The sequence below is a fragment of the Muscardinus avellanarius genome (assembly GCF_963383645.1).
Source record: "Muscardinus avellanarius genome assembly, chromosome: 2".
Classification (NCBI taxonomy): Eukaryota; Metazoa; Chordata; class Mammalia; order Rodentia; family Gliridae; genus Muscardinus; species Muscardinus avellanarius.
The window spans coordinates 20,901,060-20,916,760 of record NC_137787.1 but is presented as its reverse complement, the minus strand read 5'-3'; the positions used below and the strand labels follow the sequence as shown (position 1 = coordinate 20,916,760).

Below are 15,701 nucleotides of genomic sequence, written 5' to 3'. Positions count from 1 at the left end.
GCGGTGGCAGAGATATCACACCATAGGAGAACGTGCAACCTGGCACCCCCCATAGTTTAAAGCAACCTCTATTGACTCCCTGGGTCGGAGACTCTGTGATACAACCCAGTAAAGGAGTAGTGGGGTCTGAGATAATACAGACTCGAGATCCAGAGCACCTTAAGTGAAGCCATAGTGACCCAAGGGAAGAACCCAGAGAAGGCACAAACCTCCGAAATCATGGGAAAGAGGAATAACACTGGAGTAAGGAATGTGCACAACCCCACAACATCAGAACCTGATAAAACAGAAAATCAGAGATTTCTAGAAGATCAAATCAGGAAAATAACTGTAGAAATAATAGAGGTGCTTCGAAAAGAACTCAGAGAGAGCCAAAAAGAGATAAAGGATGCAATTAATGAAGTAAAGGCCTCAATTCAAAGCACAAACAACCGATTAGACCACATGGGGAACAGAATCTCGCTCTTAGAAGATGAGCAATCCAAAAATGAATGCATAGTTTCTAATCTAGAAACAAATATCCAACAGCAGGAATCTGACATTGAAGAAATATGGGCCCATCTTAAGAGAGCTAACCTAAGAATAATTGGAATAGAGGAGGGAAAAGAAAGTGATACCAAAGGGATCAACAATCTCTTCAAGGAAGTAATAGCAGAAAATTTTCCAAATATAGAGCAAGAGGTTGATACACAGATCCAGGAAACTTATAGAACTCCCTTTAGACAGGATCGGAGAAGAGGATCCCCACGCCATATAATTGTCAAAATGACCAATGTGGAAGCCAAGCAGAGAATCTTAAAGGCAACAAAAACAAAGGGCCAACTGACATTCAGAGGCAAACCAATTAGAATCACTCCAGACTTCCCAAACCAAGTCATGAGAGCCAGAAGGGCTTGGAGTAACATATTCCAAACTCTGAAAGAAAACAACTTCCAGCCAAAAATTTCCTATCCAGCAAAACTTTCTATCAAATTAGATGGAGAAATAAGAAGCTTCCATGACAAACAGAAACTGAAGGAATTTATGTCTTCAAAACCAGCGCTAGAGAAAATACTCAAAGAGATTAACTACAAAGAAGAAATAGGTAACACTCACCAGAACCAGAGAAACAAGACTTTCCATCCAACAGACAACTAAGATTGGTTATCTGTGGAGATTCATTATTTATGTTAGTCTTTTACCTATCTCTAAGTTGTATTGTTTGCCTTTATTGTTGTTAATTTTTAGGATTTCTAGTTGGAATATTAATATACCTTCAGATATAGCATTTGGAAATATTTTATCCAATTCTATTAGTAACTTTTAACTCTGTTTACATTGTCTTTGGATATACAATATTTTCTTTTATTTTTTAGGGAGTTTGTATATTCTTCTGTTGCCTGTGCCATTGAAATCATATCCAAGAAATCACTGCCAATTTCAATGTTGTGAGGTTTTATGACCCAGATTTTCTCCTAAAAGTTTATAGTCTTAAGATTTATATTTATGTCTTTTATCTATTTTGAGTTAATACTTGTATATGGGATTAGGTAAAGGTCCAATTTTATTCTTTTCCATGTAATTATTATTTTTCAACAATATTTAGTTAAAAGATTATTATTTCCACCACCAAATGTTCGTGGAAACCTTGTCAAAAATAACTTGACAATATAGGGAAGAATTTAGCTCTAGGCTTGTATTTAACTCCAGTGGTCTATCTGCCTTTAGAAATGTACTACACTGTTTCAATTATTGTAGCTTTATATGGTTTGAAATCAGAAAATATATATCTGCTAGCTTTGTTCTTTTTCAAGATCGTTTTGGGTATCTAGAATTCATATTCCATATTAGGATAGATTTTTTTCTGAAAAATAAATATATAAATATATGATAGTTTCACCTAAAAAAACAGAAAAAAATATGCTCTAGTAAGAAAGAAAGCAAAAAGAAATATTGAAATGCTATCTTTAAATCATCAAACGCTTGGTATCAGACAAATGAAACTGTTATGTGAGATTATCATTTTTAATTTTGGATAAATTGCTATAATACTAGATGTCAACCACTAAGCCAAGCATGGGAAGGAGGGATGGGGAGAGAATGGGGTGGGGATCGGGTGGGGGCTGACTGGGCGATGTGTGCATGTATGTCTACAAAAGTTTGTATCCCACTATGATGTATGAATACAGTGCACCAATAAAATAAAATTAAAAAAAAAAAAGAAAAAGAAAATATTAAGAAATAGGTCTGGGAGTGTAGCCCGGAAGTAGAAGGGTTTCCAGGAACCCCAGTATCGCAGAAGGAAAAGAAAGAAAGAAAGAAAGAAAGAAAGAAAGAAAGAAAGAAAGAAAGAAAGAAAGAGAGAGAGAGAGGAAGGAAGGAAGGAAGGAAGGAAGGAAGGAAGGAAGGAAGGAAGGAAGACAGGGGTTGTAACTCATAGTTCAAATGCCCCTGGGTTCCATCCCCAGACCAGAGAAGAAAAAAAATCTGTATCTTCCAAGTTTTGCATTTTGCATTTGCATTTTTTTTTTCAGTACAAGGGATGAAACCCAGGGACATTCTACCTCCGAGCTACACTCCCAGCTCTATCTTGTATTCTTTATTTTAAAACACAGTCTCAGCCAGGCATGGTGGCACACGCTTGTAATCACCACACTTGAGAGGCTGAGACAGGAGGATTGCACAGGTTCGAAGCCAGCCTCGGCTACTTAGTGAGGCTCTCAGCAACTTAGCGAGACCCTGTTTCCAAATAAAATATTTTAAAAAATAGGTCTGGGAGTATAGCCCAGAGGTAGAAAGCCTCTGGGTTCCACCCCCAGTCCCACCAAAGAAAAAAATAAATAATAAAATAAAACATGGTCTCCACTAAGTTGCAGAGGGCCTCACAAGTAGCTGAGGCTGGCCATGAACCCAAGATCCTCCTGTCTCAGCCTCCCGAGTACTGGGATTACAAACATGCACTACCACACCTGGCTCTTTTCTTTTGTGGTACTAGAGAATGAACTCAGGAGTATTCCACCTCTGAGCTATACCCTCAGCCCTATTTTTTACTTTGATTTTGAAACAGGGTCTTGCAAGGTTGGTGAGTCTTACTACTTGCTGAGGCCATCCTCGAACCTGCGATCTTTCTGTCTTAGTCTCCCCAGTACTGGGATTACAAGTGTGTGCCAACACGCCCAGCTGCTTTTGCATTTCCAAGTAATTTTTGTGCTGATTCATTTTTTAAAAGAAAAAGACCAGGCATGATGGCACACTTGTAATCCCAGTACTTGGGAAGTTGAGACAGGAGAATCGCAGGCTTTCAGCCAGTCTCAGCAACTTAGTGAGACCTTGTTTCAAAATAAAAAGTGGGCATGGTGGTACACACTTGTAATCCCAAAATTTGGAAGGCTGGGACAGGAGGATCCTGGTTCACAGACAGCCTCAGCTATTACTTAGTGAGGTTTTCTGCAACTCAGTGAGACCCTGTTTCAAAATAAAGCATAAAAAATAGACTGGGGTGTAGCTCGGAGGTAGAATGCCCCAGGGTTCCATCCCCAGTACCGCAATAAAAGAAAGAAAGAAGAAAGAAAGAAAGAAAGAAAGAAAGAAAGAAAGAAAGAAAGAAAGAAAGAAAGAAAGAAAAGAAAAGAAAAGAAAGGAAGGGTGGGCTGGGAGTGTGGCTTAGAGGTAGAATGTCTCTAAGTTCAATCTCTACTACAAAGGAAGGAAGGAAAGAAGGAAGGAAGGCCAGCCTGAGTGTCCAACCATAGAGGATTTGTTTAGGGGGGTAGGGTGAAAGGGTAATCTTACTCCTGAACCACATGATGAGAGAGAGAGAGAGAGAGAGAGAGAGAGAGAGAGAGAGAGAGAGAGAGAGAGACCCAAGTATTACATATTAAAGGACATTTTAGTTTGCCTGAGAGCTTGGCCCCACCTTTGTTCCGTCTTAAACACACACCTACCTTGTGTTCACTCTGGGTCTTGTTGAATTCCCACGCAGAGCAGATCCCCAAGCCCTGAGCCTGTGGGTAGCCTGAACACTGCGTGTGTGTAGGCGGCAAAGGAGCGGAGCGTGCGTGGCCCCTGAGTGTCTCTGCTGCCCACTTGCAGGATCCTTTGTCTCAGACTACTCACAGGACACAAGTTCAAAGATAAAATCATTGAGGGTTTCAAGATGGGAGCAGCAGACCGTTAAGTGGAACCAGGATCCTTCTGAGAAGGAGCCCTGGGGACTCTGTGTCATGGTGGCCCCCCTGCCCCCTGTGCTGCCTTTCACCGAGTAGCCTGGGGCGGGGGGGGGGGGTATGTCAGCCCATCCAAGGAGCAAGTCACCTCTGGCTCCTTCTACTACCAAGCAGCCAAATAGAATTTTCTGTCTTCCCCGAATAAGCCCTGCTGTGTGCTGCCTCTGCGCCTGTCTGATGTTTCCTCTGCCTGGTTAGTTCTCTAAGTTGTGTTTGCCGGACCAGCAGTAGCGGCAGCATCTGGAGGGTAATAGGAAATGCAAATCCCCCGGCCCCAGCCCAGACAGACTGAACTGGAAACTCTGGGGCTGGGGCCCAGGGCTGCTCCTGGAGGAGGCCACGTCTGCTGGACCTCCACCACCACTGCCCTGTCTGCAGTGTATCTGCCCTCGCGGTGAACATCTCCCCAGGCGCTCAGCTCTGGATTAACCCTCCTCCCCCAGGTCTGTCCTGGGTGCTCAGTCCTCAGGCTCTGGGTACGTCTGCCTTCTCCTCCTCCCCCCAGGTCTGTCCTGGGTGCTCAGTCCTCAGGCTCTGGGTACGTCTGCCTTCTCCTCCTGCCCCAGGTCTGTCCTGGGTGCTCAGTCCTCAGGCTCTGGGTACGTCTGCCTTCTCCTCCTCCCCCCAGGTCTGTCCTGGGTGCTCAGTCCTCAGGCTCTGGGTATGTCTGCCTTCTCCTCCTCCCCCCAGGTCTGTCCTGGGTGCTCAGTCCTCAGGCTCTGGGTACGTCTGCCTTCTCCTCCTGCCTGTCCTGAATGCTGAGCCAGGTAAACAGTACGCAGGCCGTACATGATGGTGGAATTGCGTTCACTTGGGGCGCTGGGAAGGCAGGGCCCGCAGGCCTTACAAAGGATCCCGGGGAGCTGCTCACCCCAGACCTTCTACCTTGCAGGTACAGCCTGTACACCCGCACCTGGCTTGGGTACCTCTTCTACCGACAGCAGCTGCGCAGGGCTCGGAATCGCTACCCCAAAGGCCACTCCAAAACCCAGCCCCGCCTCTTCAACGGTGAGCCCAGGCTGCCCCTGGCCGGCAGCCTCTCCAGCTGGGCCCCTGCCCTCCCTGCCCGCCCCCCTTCGCCTGCCTCTGACCGCTGGGCCCCTGCTCACTGTCTGCCTCTGTTCCCCAGGAGTGAAGGTGCTTCCCATCCCCGTCCTCTCAGACAACTACAGCTACCTCATCATCGACACCCAGGCCGGGCTGGCTGTGGCTGTGGACCCTTCAGACCCTCGGGCTGTGCAGGTGAGGGACAGGAGGGAGCAGGGGAGACCTGGGGTCACCCTCCGGGACTGGCCGCTTCCTTGCTACAGAGGGGCTGACCCCAGTCCCTCTGCTGACCCTGGTCCCTCTACGTCCCCAGACACAGCATGGGGGAAGGGTGAGGGCCTTGGGAACGGCTGGAAGGAGAGGCAGGACTGGGGAGCAGAGTAAGAGGGGGTGCTGGCCCAGGACTGTGGGTTTGCCTGGTGTTCAGGCTGTCCTCACCCTCTGTATCTCTCCCACTGACCCTCGTTCTTCCCTGACCTCTGCCAGTGCCTGGGTCTCTCTGGCTTCCCTCTCTATTTCTCAGCGTGTCTCTGTGCCAATCCCCAACCTCCGGGTGCCCCATGTTGGTGCCCTGCTCCTCCCCTCCTCCTCTCTCAGCTCCACTCTCTCTCCCCTCCCCACCCAGCACCCACGGCCTGTCTCTCTCCTGCTCCCTCTCAGCGCCTCCTCTCTCCCCAGGCTTCTATCGAAAAGGAGGGCGTGACCTTGGTTGCCATTCTCTGCACCCACAAACACTGGTAAGGGACTGGGGGGAACTGGGGGGAGACCATCTTCCCTGGCTCGCCCTACCCCAGCAGATTGGCATGCTAGGACTGGGCCCAGAGAGGACTGCCCGGGCTGGATGTCAGGAAGTCAGCATGGGCGGGGACTCAACCCCCTCAGGAACTCACTGGGCACAGCAGAGATGGAGGGGAGGGCACGTGTCCCAACACACACCTACTGGGCTTCTGAAGCCCCTGGGGAAGGCAGGGGTCACTGATTCTCCATTTCATGGGCATGTAGTAGATACCCCGTGTGCCAGGCATGGGTAAACCTGTGATCTCTTCCACCAAGGAAACCCCACGTCAAGTAGGGGAGAGACCCCTGCATAAAAGGATCTAATAATTACAAGCATTCGGGTGGCGGGTGGCACAGGGCACAGGAGGTGCAGGGACCAGGCAGGGTATGACTGGATTCACTCAGGGAAGTCAGAGGCAACTGAAGCTGAGAGAGTCCAGAAGGATCAGTCAGCTCCGGTCATTGGCCAGGGTGAGGTTGTTGTTGGGGTTGGGGGTGGTGTTCTGGACAAAGGACCAGAGATGCTGTGGATAAGAGGAAGACCCAGTTGCCCCTCAAAGTGTCCTTCCCATCTCTGCCATCCTGCAGGGACCACAGTGGAGGGAACCGTGACCTCAGCCGGCGGCACCGGGACTGTCGGGTGTATGGGAGCCCTCAGGACGGCATTCCCCACCTCACCCAGTGAGTCCCCAACCCAGGGTCAGGATGGCCCTTCCATAGCCCTTTCCCTCACCCCAGCCTGCAGTTGAGTGTTTCGGGGCAGCAGCAGCTGGACCTTGGCTAACACCCTTCTTGGCTCTTAGAGGGTAGATCCAAGCCTATGTTAAGATTGGCATTGCCTGTCCCAATCGTGGTACCAGCCACGGTTCCCAAAAGAAGAAGGGGGAGGTTCAGATCTGAGACGCTGGACACTGGTGCCTCTCTACCCTCCTGTAGATTGCCCTTGGGCCCAGGTGGGAGCAGGGATCAGCACAGCATAAGCTCTAGGCCCCTCCTCCCCTGTTGCTTTGCCCCAGCCCCCTGTGTCATCAAGACGTGGTCAGTGTGGGACGGCTCCAGATCCGGGCCCTGGCCACGCCTGGCCACACACAAGGCCATCTGGTCTACCTGCTGGATGGGGAGCCCTACAAAGGCCCCTCCTGCCTCTTCTCAGGGGACCTGCTCTTCCTCTCTGGCTGTGGTGAGTTGCCCCTAAAAGAGGGGAGAGTGGGACAGCAGCCAGGGCAAGCTGCAGTCCTGAGTCACACAGGAATGCCTTGGTTTCAGCACAGATATCGCTCCATGGTCACCGGGTTGTTTTTGCATAGCCTCAAGACTTCCTGCAAAGTCTATACCTGAGCAAAGATTTGAGGGGCACCTGTTGCCACTGGGTGGGGCCTGCTTCTTCCATACAGTGACTGGAGGGACTAGGTTGTGGAAAGTGAGAGAGAGAGAGAGATCCTGTGGGTGGGTGAGGGTCCCAAGTCCCAGGCTGCACAGAGTCTCAGAGGGCAGCCATGCTAAGAAGCACTCCGTGGAGGAAAGCAGCCCCCTACCTCCCTGGGGTGCGGCTGGAGCTCAGCCGGAGCCCTGCACTCCTCTCCTTCAGACACCTCTTGGCGTGTGGAGAGTCAGGGGTGGGTGATTGACTGGGCCCAGCTCCCAGTAGCAAGGAGGAAGAAGACCCCTGGGGTGGGCAGGGGCTCAGTTGAAGGGCTGGTGGCCAGCCAGAACTGCCCAAACTGGTCCCCTCTCCTCTGTCTGTACCTTACACCGTACTCTCATTGTGTCTCTGACTCCCACCCAGGTCGGACCTTTGAGGGCACTGCAGAGACCATGCTGAGCTCGCTGGACACTGTGCTGGGTTTGGGGGATGACACACTGCTGTGGCCTGGTGAGGGCCCCAGCCCCATGCTCCTCCTGGCACAGGGCTCTCCCCGCCCCTCACTTCCCTGGAGACAGATCCAGCCAGGTCCTGGCCCAGGGTGATGCAGTCTCACCTCTGGGGTGGGGCTGGCTTTCTGGCCTCCCTTCCTCAGGCACAGTCCTGGTTCTGCAACGCTCCTGCCCCTCCTGCCACCGTCCCTGCCAGGGCATTCAGCCTCTTGGGAGTTCTGCAGGATCCAGAGCATTCCAGAGAGGTGTCTAACTGTTCATAGCCAGAGCCCAAAACAGAAAATAACTTTTGCATATCTAAAAAAGTCAGTAAACCCATTCTGCATGTATCCACAGTCTTGTGTGTGTGTGTGTGTTTTGTTTTTTTTTTTTTTTTGGTAGTTGTTTGTTTTTGTGGTACTGGGGGTTAAACCCAAGGATATTCTACCTCTAAGCTATACTCCCAACCCTATCAGCCTTATTTTTTTTTTTAAACAGAGTCTACCTAGGTCGATGAGAGTCTCACTACTTGCTGAGTCCATTTGTGAACCTGGCTTGTATTTTATAAAAATGTTCACAAGCTGGTGGTGGTGGCATGCGCCTATTATCCCAATACTTGGGAGGCTGAGACAGGATTGCAAGTTCAAGGCCAGCACATGGTAACTAGTGAGACACTGTCTCAAAAAAAAATTTTTTTTTAAGGGCTGGGGATGTAGCTCAGAGTTAGAATGCTCCTGGTTTCAATCCCTGGTACCACCCCCCAAAAAAATTACAAATACCTCAGTTAATCCTCAGAGCCTATATTTATTCATTTGGCAGCTATTTTATACGCACTTAACAGTACTGTTACAGACACTGGAACCACAACAGTGGCATCCGTGCCCAGTGGAGTTCTTATTTTCTCCATTTGCCAAATTTAAAAACTGGCTCGGTGCTGGGCAGCGACAGGCAGGGGCGAGGTCCTCCAGGCCTCAGCTCCGTGGTTTCCCGAAGGCCTCTGTCTTCACTCCTGGCTGGCTCGTGCCCGTGCCCAAGGCCGGAGAGCAGCTCTGGGGCTCCTGGAGGCCCGCCCTTCTCTGTGGTTGTTGTGGGCTTGTGGCTGGGGCTGGGGATGCCTTTTTCTGATCTCTCCACCCTCCTCTCTGCTCTGTCTCTGCGGCTAGGTCACGAGTACGCAGAAGAGAACCTGGGCTTCGCGGGTGTGGTGGAGCCCGAGAACCTTGCCCGGGAGAGGAAGATGCAGTGGGTGCAGAGGCAGAGGATGGAGCGCAGGAGCACGGTGCGGGGCCTGGGGGGCTGGGAACACACGGGCACTCAGCCAAGCTCCACTCTGCTGAGCCCATCCTGCGGGCTCCTCCACCGAGTTCTGCCCATCCAAGTCAGAGCTCCTGGACCCCTGGACCGCAGGGGGGTGGGGGCCGGGCCAGGCTTTCCTCATGGGCCCCTTTCCAGCTTCTGTCCACCCAACCTGCTGCCTCTCGTCCCACAGTGCCCATCCACCCTGGGAGAGGAGCGCTCCTACAACCCGTTCCTGAGGACCCACTGCCTGGCACTGCAGGAGGCTCTGGGGCCAGGCCCAGGCCCCACCGGGGACGATGGCTGCTCCCGGGCCCAGCTCCTGGAGGAGCTCCGCAGACTAAAGGACACGCACAAGAGCAAGTGACACCCCCAACCCACTCCCAGCCCAGCCTGCCTGCCATGGGGAGGCTGCCCATAGCCTGCAGCTCGCCGTCCCCCCATTGCTACCACCTCCATCTCCATCGGCGCCCACACGGGACATCATTCCCCCACACCGCCCAAGGGGAGGGGAGGGACAAGGCCATGAGATCAGGGGAAGTGGTGGTCAAAGGCTGGGAGGCGCACAGAGTGGGGCTGGTCTTCCAGGGTGAGAGGGAAGGAGCTGTCTCCTTGGACATCTCCAGACCCTGCCAGCTGGGAGATCCTGCCACACCCTGGTCGGCAGGGAGGATGTGGAGGCCACTGTCAGCTCCTCCCTCGGGGAGCCTCACCCCCATGGCAGCCCCCGGATACCCAAGGTAGCAGGAGCCAAGGCCAGGTCCAGTCCATCTTCCGACTTCCCCCACAGGGTTGGGGAGACTCAGCCCCACAGAGTGGCTTGAGCAAGTGGCCACCAGCAGAGGCTGTGGGACCCTGGATCGCTGAGCCTCTGCCCTCCTCCCTGACCCCCTCCATGACCACCAAGGCCATTCCCAAGACCCCAGTGGCCTGGAAGGCTGGATCTGACCTCTGGCTCCCCATAGACCCCTGAAGCCTAGAAGGGGGAGAGTCCTGGCTGCCAAGGAGACCCCTGCCTCAGGCTGAGGAGGCACCAGACCCACAGCCTTGCAGCCGCACGCCACATCCGGCCTGGGCCTGCCTGCTGGCCTCTGCCCCTGCCGTGGACCACGGAGCCCCTCCTCCCCAGGGGAGAGAGAGCAGCGGCTGCCTCGGCCGGTGCAGTTTCTCGTGCTGACCCTGTTCTTAGGAATGTCTGCCTGCCTTCCTCTACAAGCTGCTCTCTCGCTGTATCCTCAGCCCCTCTCCTCTTGAGTCAGTAGCCGTCTGCTCTTTCTCCCGACATCCACCTGGCTGTGCAGCAGAGTGCAGATGTCGGGAGCAGAGCTCGAGTGGGCAGCGTGTCCAGGGCCCAGGCCTGGACCCTTCCTCCGCTCAGCCCTCCTCCAGCTCTGCCCGGCCTCTGCTCCCGGGTCTAGGTCCCTTCGGGGCCACAGTGAAGCAACTTCTGGTCCTCAAACAGGCATACTCTGTGTCAGCCAGGAGCCTTCTCTTCCTTCTCAGCCTCTGGTGACCCTCCCAGATGCCCCCTGCCCTGTTTCCCCTCCTCATCTGGCCTCTGCCGCCCCCTCGAGCCAAAGCCCCTGGAGCCCACTTTAGCAATACCACAGACGAGTTAGCGTTCTCTGCTCCTCAAGACGCGCAGTTTCATGCCTCTGTGCCTTCGCTCACGCTGTTCTTCAGGCCGGAATGCCTTCCCCTGCTCCTCCTGCCTGGCACACACCTGTCATCTCTCACGACCCCCGCCCAGGAAGACGGCACCCCTCCCTCCGGCCACCTCTGCACTGTGTAAACGCTTCTTTCTCTCGGCACTCAGCACACCTGTTTTACTTGTTTACACATTGTCTCCCCTTCTAGACTGTGAATCCTTAAGGGCATGGACTGTATCTTATGCATCTCTGTATTTCTGCGCCTAGCACGGTGCCTGGCACACAGTAGGCGCTCAATAAATGTTGAATGAATGAATGATTTAAACAAGGTCTGATCACTCAGTGGATTGTCTTTATAGCTGCATGCATGAAAACAGCAGAGAACCTTCTCTCCGTTCTCCTGACTCAGCCCCAGCTCCCATAACTTGGGGTCACTGCACTTTTAAGACCTGTGGTCAGAAATGGCAGCCTAGATCTGGGCACTGTGGCACATGCCTGTAATCCTAGTACTCGGGAGGCTGAAACAGGAGGATCACAGTTTCAAGACCAGCCTCAGCAACTTAGGGAAACCTTGTTTCCAAAATATTTTTTAAGCCAAGCATGGTGACTCACACTTATAATTCCAGCATTTGGGAGGCTGAGACAGGAGGATCACGGTTTGCTGACAGCCTCAGCTACTTAGTTGAGGCCCTTTGCAACTCAGTGAGACCCTGTTTCAAAATAAAGAATAAAAAAGCCGGGCGTGGTGGCGCACGCTTGTAATCCCCGCGCTTGAGAGGTGGAGACAGGAGGATCGCGCAGGTTCGAAGCCAGCCTCGCTGGCTTAAGAGACCCTGTTTCAAAATATAAAACAGGTCGTCTGGGAGTGTAGCCCAGAGGTAGAAGGGTTTCCAGGAACCCCAGTACCACACACAAAAAAAGAAGAAAAAAGAGGACTGGGGGTGTAGCTTGGAGGTAGAATACCCCTGGGTTTCATCCCCAGTACTAAAAAAAAAGTTAAAAATTAAAAGGGCTGAGGTGTAGCTCAGAAGTAGAATGTCCCTGGGTTCAATCTCTAGTACCACAAAAGAAAAAGAAATAAGACTCTCCATGTATTCTTTCCATAACCCGTGTGCATCTATTCAGGGTTTACAATTTGCTTACCTCAGGGTTCTCCAGTGCTGAGATGCACAGGTATGCCACTGGTCACAGGAAGGGGGGTGGCTATACAAGTCACCACGTGACAACGAATACCACTTCAAGGGTGCAACTTTGGCATCAGCCTGTCTTTAACATCTGTAAAAAGAAAGAGCCAAGCCAGGTGTGATGGCCCAGCTTGTAATCTCCTAGAGGATTTAGAGGCTGAGACAGAACGATCTCAGGTTCACAGCCAGCCTCACCTAGTGAGGCTCTCAGCAACTTAGTGACACTCTATTTCAAAATAAATAAAGAATAAAATAGGGCTGAGGGTGTAGCTCAGAGGTAGAATGTCCCTGGGTTCAATCCCCGAGAGAGAGGGAGAGAGAGAGAGAGAGAGAGAGAGAGAAGGGCACACGCTAGGCACGGGCCAGCTAGGCCTAATGGCCCATGCTCTAATCCCAATACATGGGAGGCTGAGACAGGAGGATCACAGGTTCAAGGACAGCCTTAGCAATGTAGACTTGTAACAACTTAGACCCTGTGTTAAAACAAAAAATGAACAAAAGCTGGGGCCATAGCTCAGACCTAGAATGCCCCTGTGTACAATCCCCAGTACCAAAAAAGAAAGAAGGAAGGGAAATGGAAAGGAAAAGAAAAAAGAACAGAAGGGAAAAGAAAGGGCCAGATTCCAGTCCACATCTTAGGGGAACACCCATCTCTGGTTAAACTTCAACATCATTTGAATTTGTCTTTGGGTCAGTATTTATTTTTGGCAAGTGGCACTGTTTTTTAGTTCATAAAAATGATTAAAGATATTTATTTTGTGGTACTGGGGATTGAACCCAGGAAAAGTCTACCTCTGAGCTACACCCCCAGCTCTATTTTATTTTTATTTTGAAACAGGATCTCACTAGGTTGATGAAAGTCACACTACTTGCTGAGGCTGTCCTTGAACCTGTGAGCCTCCTGTCTCAGCCTCCCAAATACTGGGATTACAGGTGCCACCATACCCCATTTAAAGGTATTTATTGAAATGCAAACTACAAAGTGAAGGTGACACTTGGCTGTAGCAAAACTCTCAAATATGTTTGGAGACTAGGAAAGAGCTGGTTTAGACCACACTTGCCTGCAGCCAGCCTAGGTCACAGCGCCCCCACTCCCCCGGCCCCAGTTCAGCTTCTCTCTGAGGTGTCTCACCCCAAGCCAGAAGAGACCTTGGCATTGGCCCCAGCCCAGCTGTCCTGGACCAGGTCTGCACTGGGCTGGAAGGCCGCGGGGAGGCACAGTCTCCACCTCCCTGAAGAGGAGTGGCTCTGCGTGGGCTGTGGAGAGTCGGGGCCACTGCTGTCTTGGCAGGTGAACCTCAGGGCCGGGCTCTGGACTCCTCTAGGCATGCAGGTTCAAGGAGCCCTGGGGGGCTGGTCTCTGGGCTGCTGAAGAATTTTCTCAGGGCCTGGGTGATCCTCCACAAACCATCTGTCCTGAGAGACTGATGGGTGCACGTGTCTCCTGGTGCTGGCGCTGCTCGGTAACACCCACAACACGTGGTTTGGGTTTGGGTTTTTTTGGTGCAGGAGAATGAACCCAGGGGCATTCTACCTCCAAGCTGTACCTCCAGCCCTATTTTCTATTTTATTTAGAAACAGGGTCTCGCCCAGTTGCTGACATCCTCACTAAGCTGCTGAGGCTGCAATCCTCCTATCTCAGCCTCCCAACTACTGTGATTACAGGGTTGTGCCACCACGTCTGGCTATAGGCCACGCGCTTTGCTTACACAACAGCAGGTAGCCTGGGTCCCAGTTTTACCCCAGCACCCATGGGCAAGTCACTTTCCTGTCCTGTTTCTTCACTTTCCAGTGGAGAGGACAGCAGTGAGTCAGAACCCTTTCAGGAACTAGTGAAAAACACTCATCACAAAGCGGCCAGGCGTGGTGGCGCACGCTTGTAATTCCAGTACTTGGGAGGCTGAGACAGGAGGATCGCAGGTTCACAGCCAGCCTCAGCTACTTAGGCCTTTCGCAACTTAGTGAGACCTTGTCTCAAAATAAAAAGTCGGGCGTGGTGGCACACGCTTGTAATCCCAGCGCTTGGGAGCCTGAGACGGGAGGATCACACAGGTTTGAGCCAGCCTCAGCTACTTAGTGAGGCTCTCAGAAACTTAGTGAGACCCTGTTTCCAAATAAAATAGAAAATAGGTCTGGGAGTGTAGTCCAGAGGTAGAAAGCCTCTGGGTTCCACCCCCAGTACCATCATAAATAAATATATAATAAAAAATTGGGCTGAGGGTATAGCTTGGAGGTAGAATGCCCCTGTGTTCAATACCCATCACCACACAAAAAAGAAAAAAGAAAAGAAAAAGTAAACAAAGTAGCTTAAGCCAAAAGGAAGACCTTGATATGGGCCGTCTTCCCACTCTCAGCAGACAACCGTGAGCCTGAGAACGGCGTTGAGCATGGGTGGACCCGGGGGTTCAAAGGGTGTCTCTGCTCAGCTCTGCCTTCCGCTCGGGCAGGTCCTTCTCTGTCAACCTTTTACGCTGCAGCGGAAAGATTGTTCTCTAAAAGTTCCAGCCTTCCAGGTCACTAGTCCATCAAGCCCAGCAGGACCTCCAGTAGTTCTAGGGATGTTCCTTGGTCTTGCTGGTGCCCAGTGCTGAGCCAAGAACGAGCTTCTCGCACTGGCCAGGTCGGGTTTGATGCCCACGCCCAGGACTCTATCAGTCCCAACTAAACCACATGAGCTGGGGGAAGGAAGGAATGGGGCGCCTGGTACCAGAAATGATGCACGACAGCAAAACCATAAGCCTTCGCCAACAATCCCCGCCTATCCACGGCTCTCAGGAGGGTCAGGTGGGAAGAGGCATGTGAAGGCATTTTGAAAAATGCTACATCAGGTTTGTGGGACTGTGATTAATTACAGAGAGGAGATGGAGGTGAGCGTGTGGCCCCAAAGGCATGCGACTAATACCTAGTTTTTAAAATAATCAGCCAGCGCTTCATTTTTTCCCCTTTTTTATCCCTGCATCACAGGCTGTTTGTCTTTTGGGGACAGAAAAGGAGAGAGTGGGGTGGTTAAGTAGGCAGCCTTGGGCACTCTAGAGAGCAGGGAGATTGTTGAACAGAAAAGCGCATGTGCTTGTGAGCATGCGTGTTGGGGGTGGTCTTGGGCCTCCTGAACCCTGTTCACAGCCGGGCGTGGTGGCGCAGGCTTGTCATCCCCGCGCTTGGGAGGCAGAGACAGGAGGATCGCGCGGGTTCGAAGCCAGCCGCACGCGCTGGCTTAGGAGACCCTGTTTCCGAATAAAAATGTAAAAATAGGTCTGGGAGTGTAGCCCGGAGGTAGAAGGGCTTCCAGGAACCCCAGTACCACCAAAAGAAAAAAAAAAGAAAGAAAGAACCCTGTTCACAGATGGAGCCTTTGAAAGCAGGGGAGAACCTGATCCTGATGGTTCATAAACCCTAGTCTCGGGCCATACGTGGACCCTGGTAGAGAGAGAACTTGAGGCTGTGCTGACCTAGATAGAGCAGTAGGTTCTGCCTCTGGCCATGTGTGGTCCTGGATTCAGTGTTAGCCCAATCTTGAGTGGTCGGAACTAAACGGGACGTACAGTTGTGTTCAAGAGGGCAGCGTCTCAGCCCTCGGTCATTAATAAAATGTCAGGCTACTTCGTTGGAGAAATAGGAGAAGCTGTTTAAGAACAAGGTGTGGGGCCAGGCATGGTCGTGGGCACCTATAATTTCAATCAGTCAGGAGG

The 15,701-nt window shown here is 51.7% G+C and overlaps 1 protein-coding gene across 2 annotated transcripts in view; it reads left to right on the top strand.

Annotated features, from left to right (window-relative positions):
• PNKD (PNKD metallo-beta-lactamase domain containing) overlaps window positions 1-9,546 on the top strand; it is a gene marked incomplete at both ends in the record, with an annotated part of 81,896 nt that extends 72,350 nt beyond the window's left edge. For both annotated transcript variants that reach the window (XM_080689674.1, XM_080689675.1), the window contains 8 exons: window positions 5,098-5,213; window positions 5,335-5,447; window positions 5,931-5,989; window positions 6,618-6,710; window positions 7,046-7,209; window positions 7,816-7,902; window positions 9,047-9,162; window positions 9,373-9,546. In XM_080689674.1, coding sequence (XP_080545800.1) covers window positions 5,098-5,213; window positions 5,335-5,447; window positions 5,931-5,989; window positions 6,618-6,710; window positions 7,046-7,209; window positions 7,816-7,902; window positions 9,047-9,162; window positions 9,373-9,546 — 922 coding nt within the window. The remainder of the gene's footprint in view (window positions 1-5,097; window positions 5,214-5,334; window positions 5,448-5,930; window positions 5,990-6,617; window positions 6,711-7,045; window positions 7,210-7,815; window positions 7,903-9,046; window positions 9,163-9,372) is intronic.
• Between the last annotated feature and the right edge of the window lie 6,155 nt (window positions 9,547-15,701).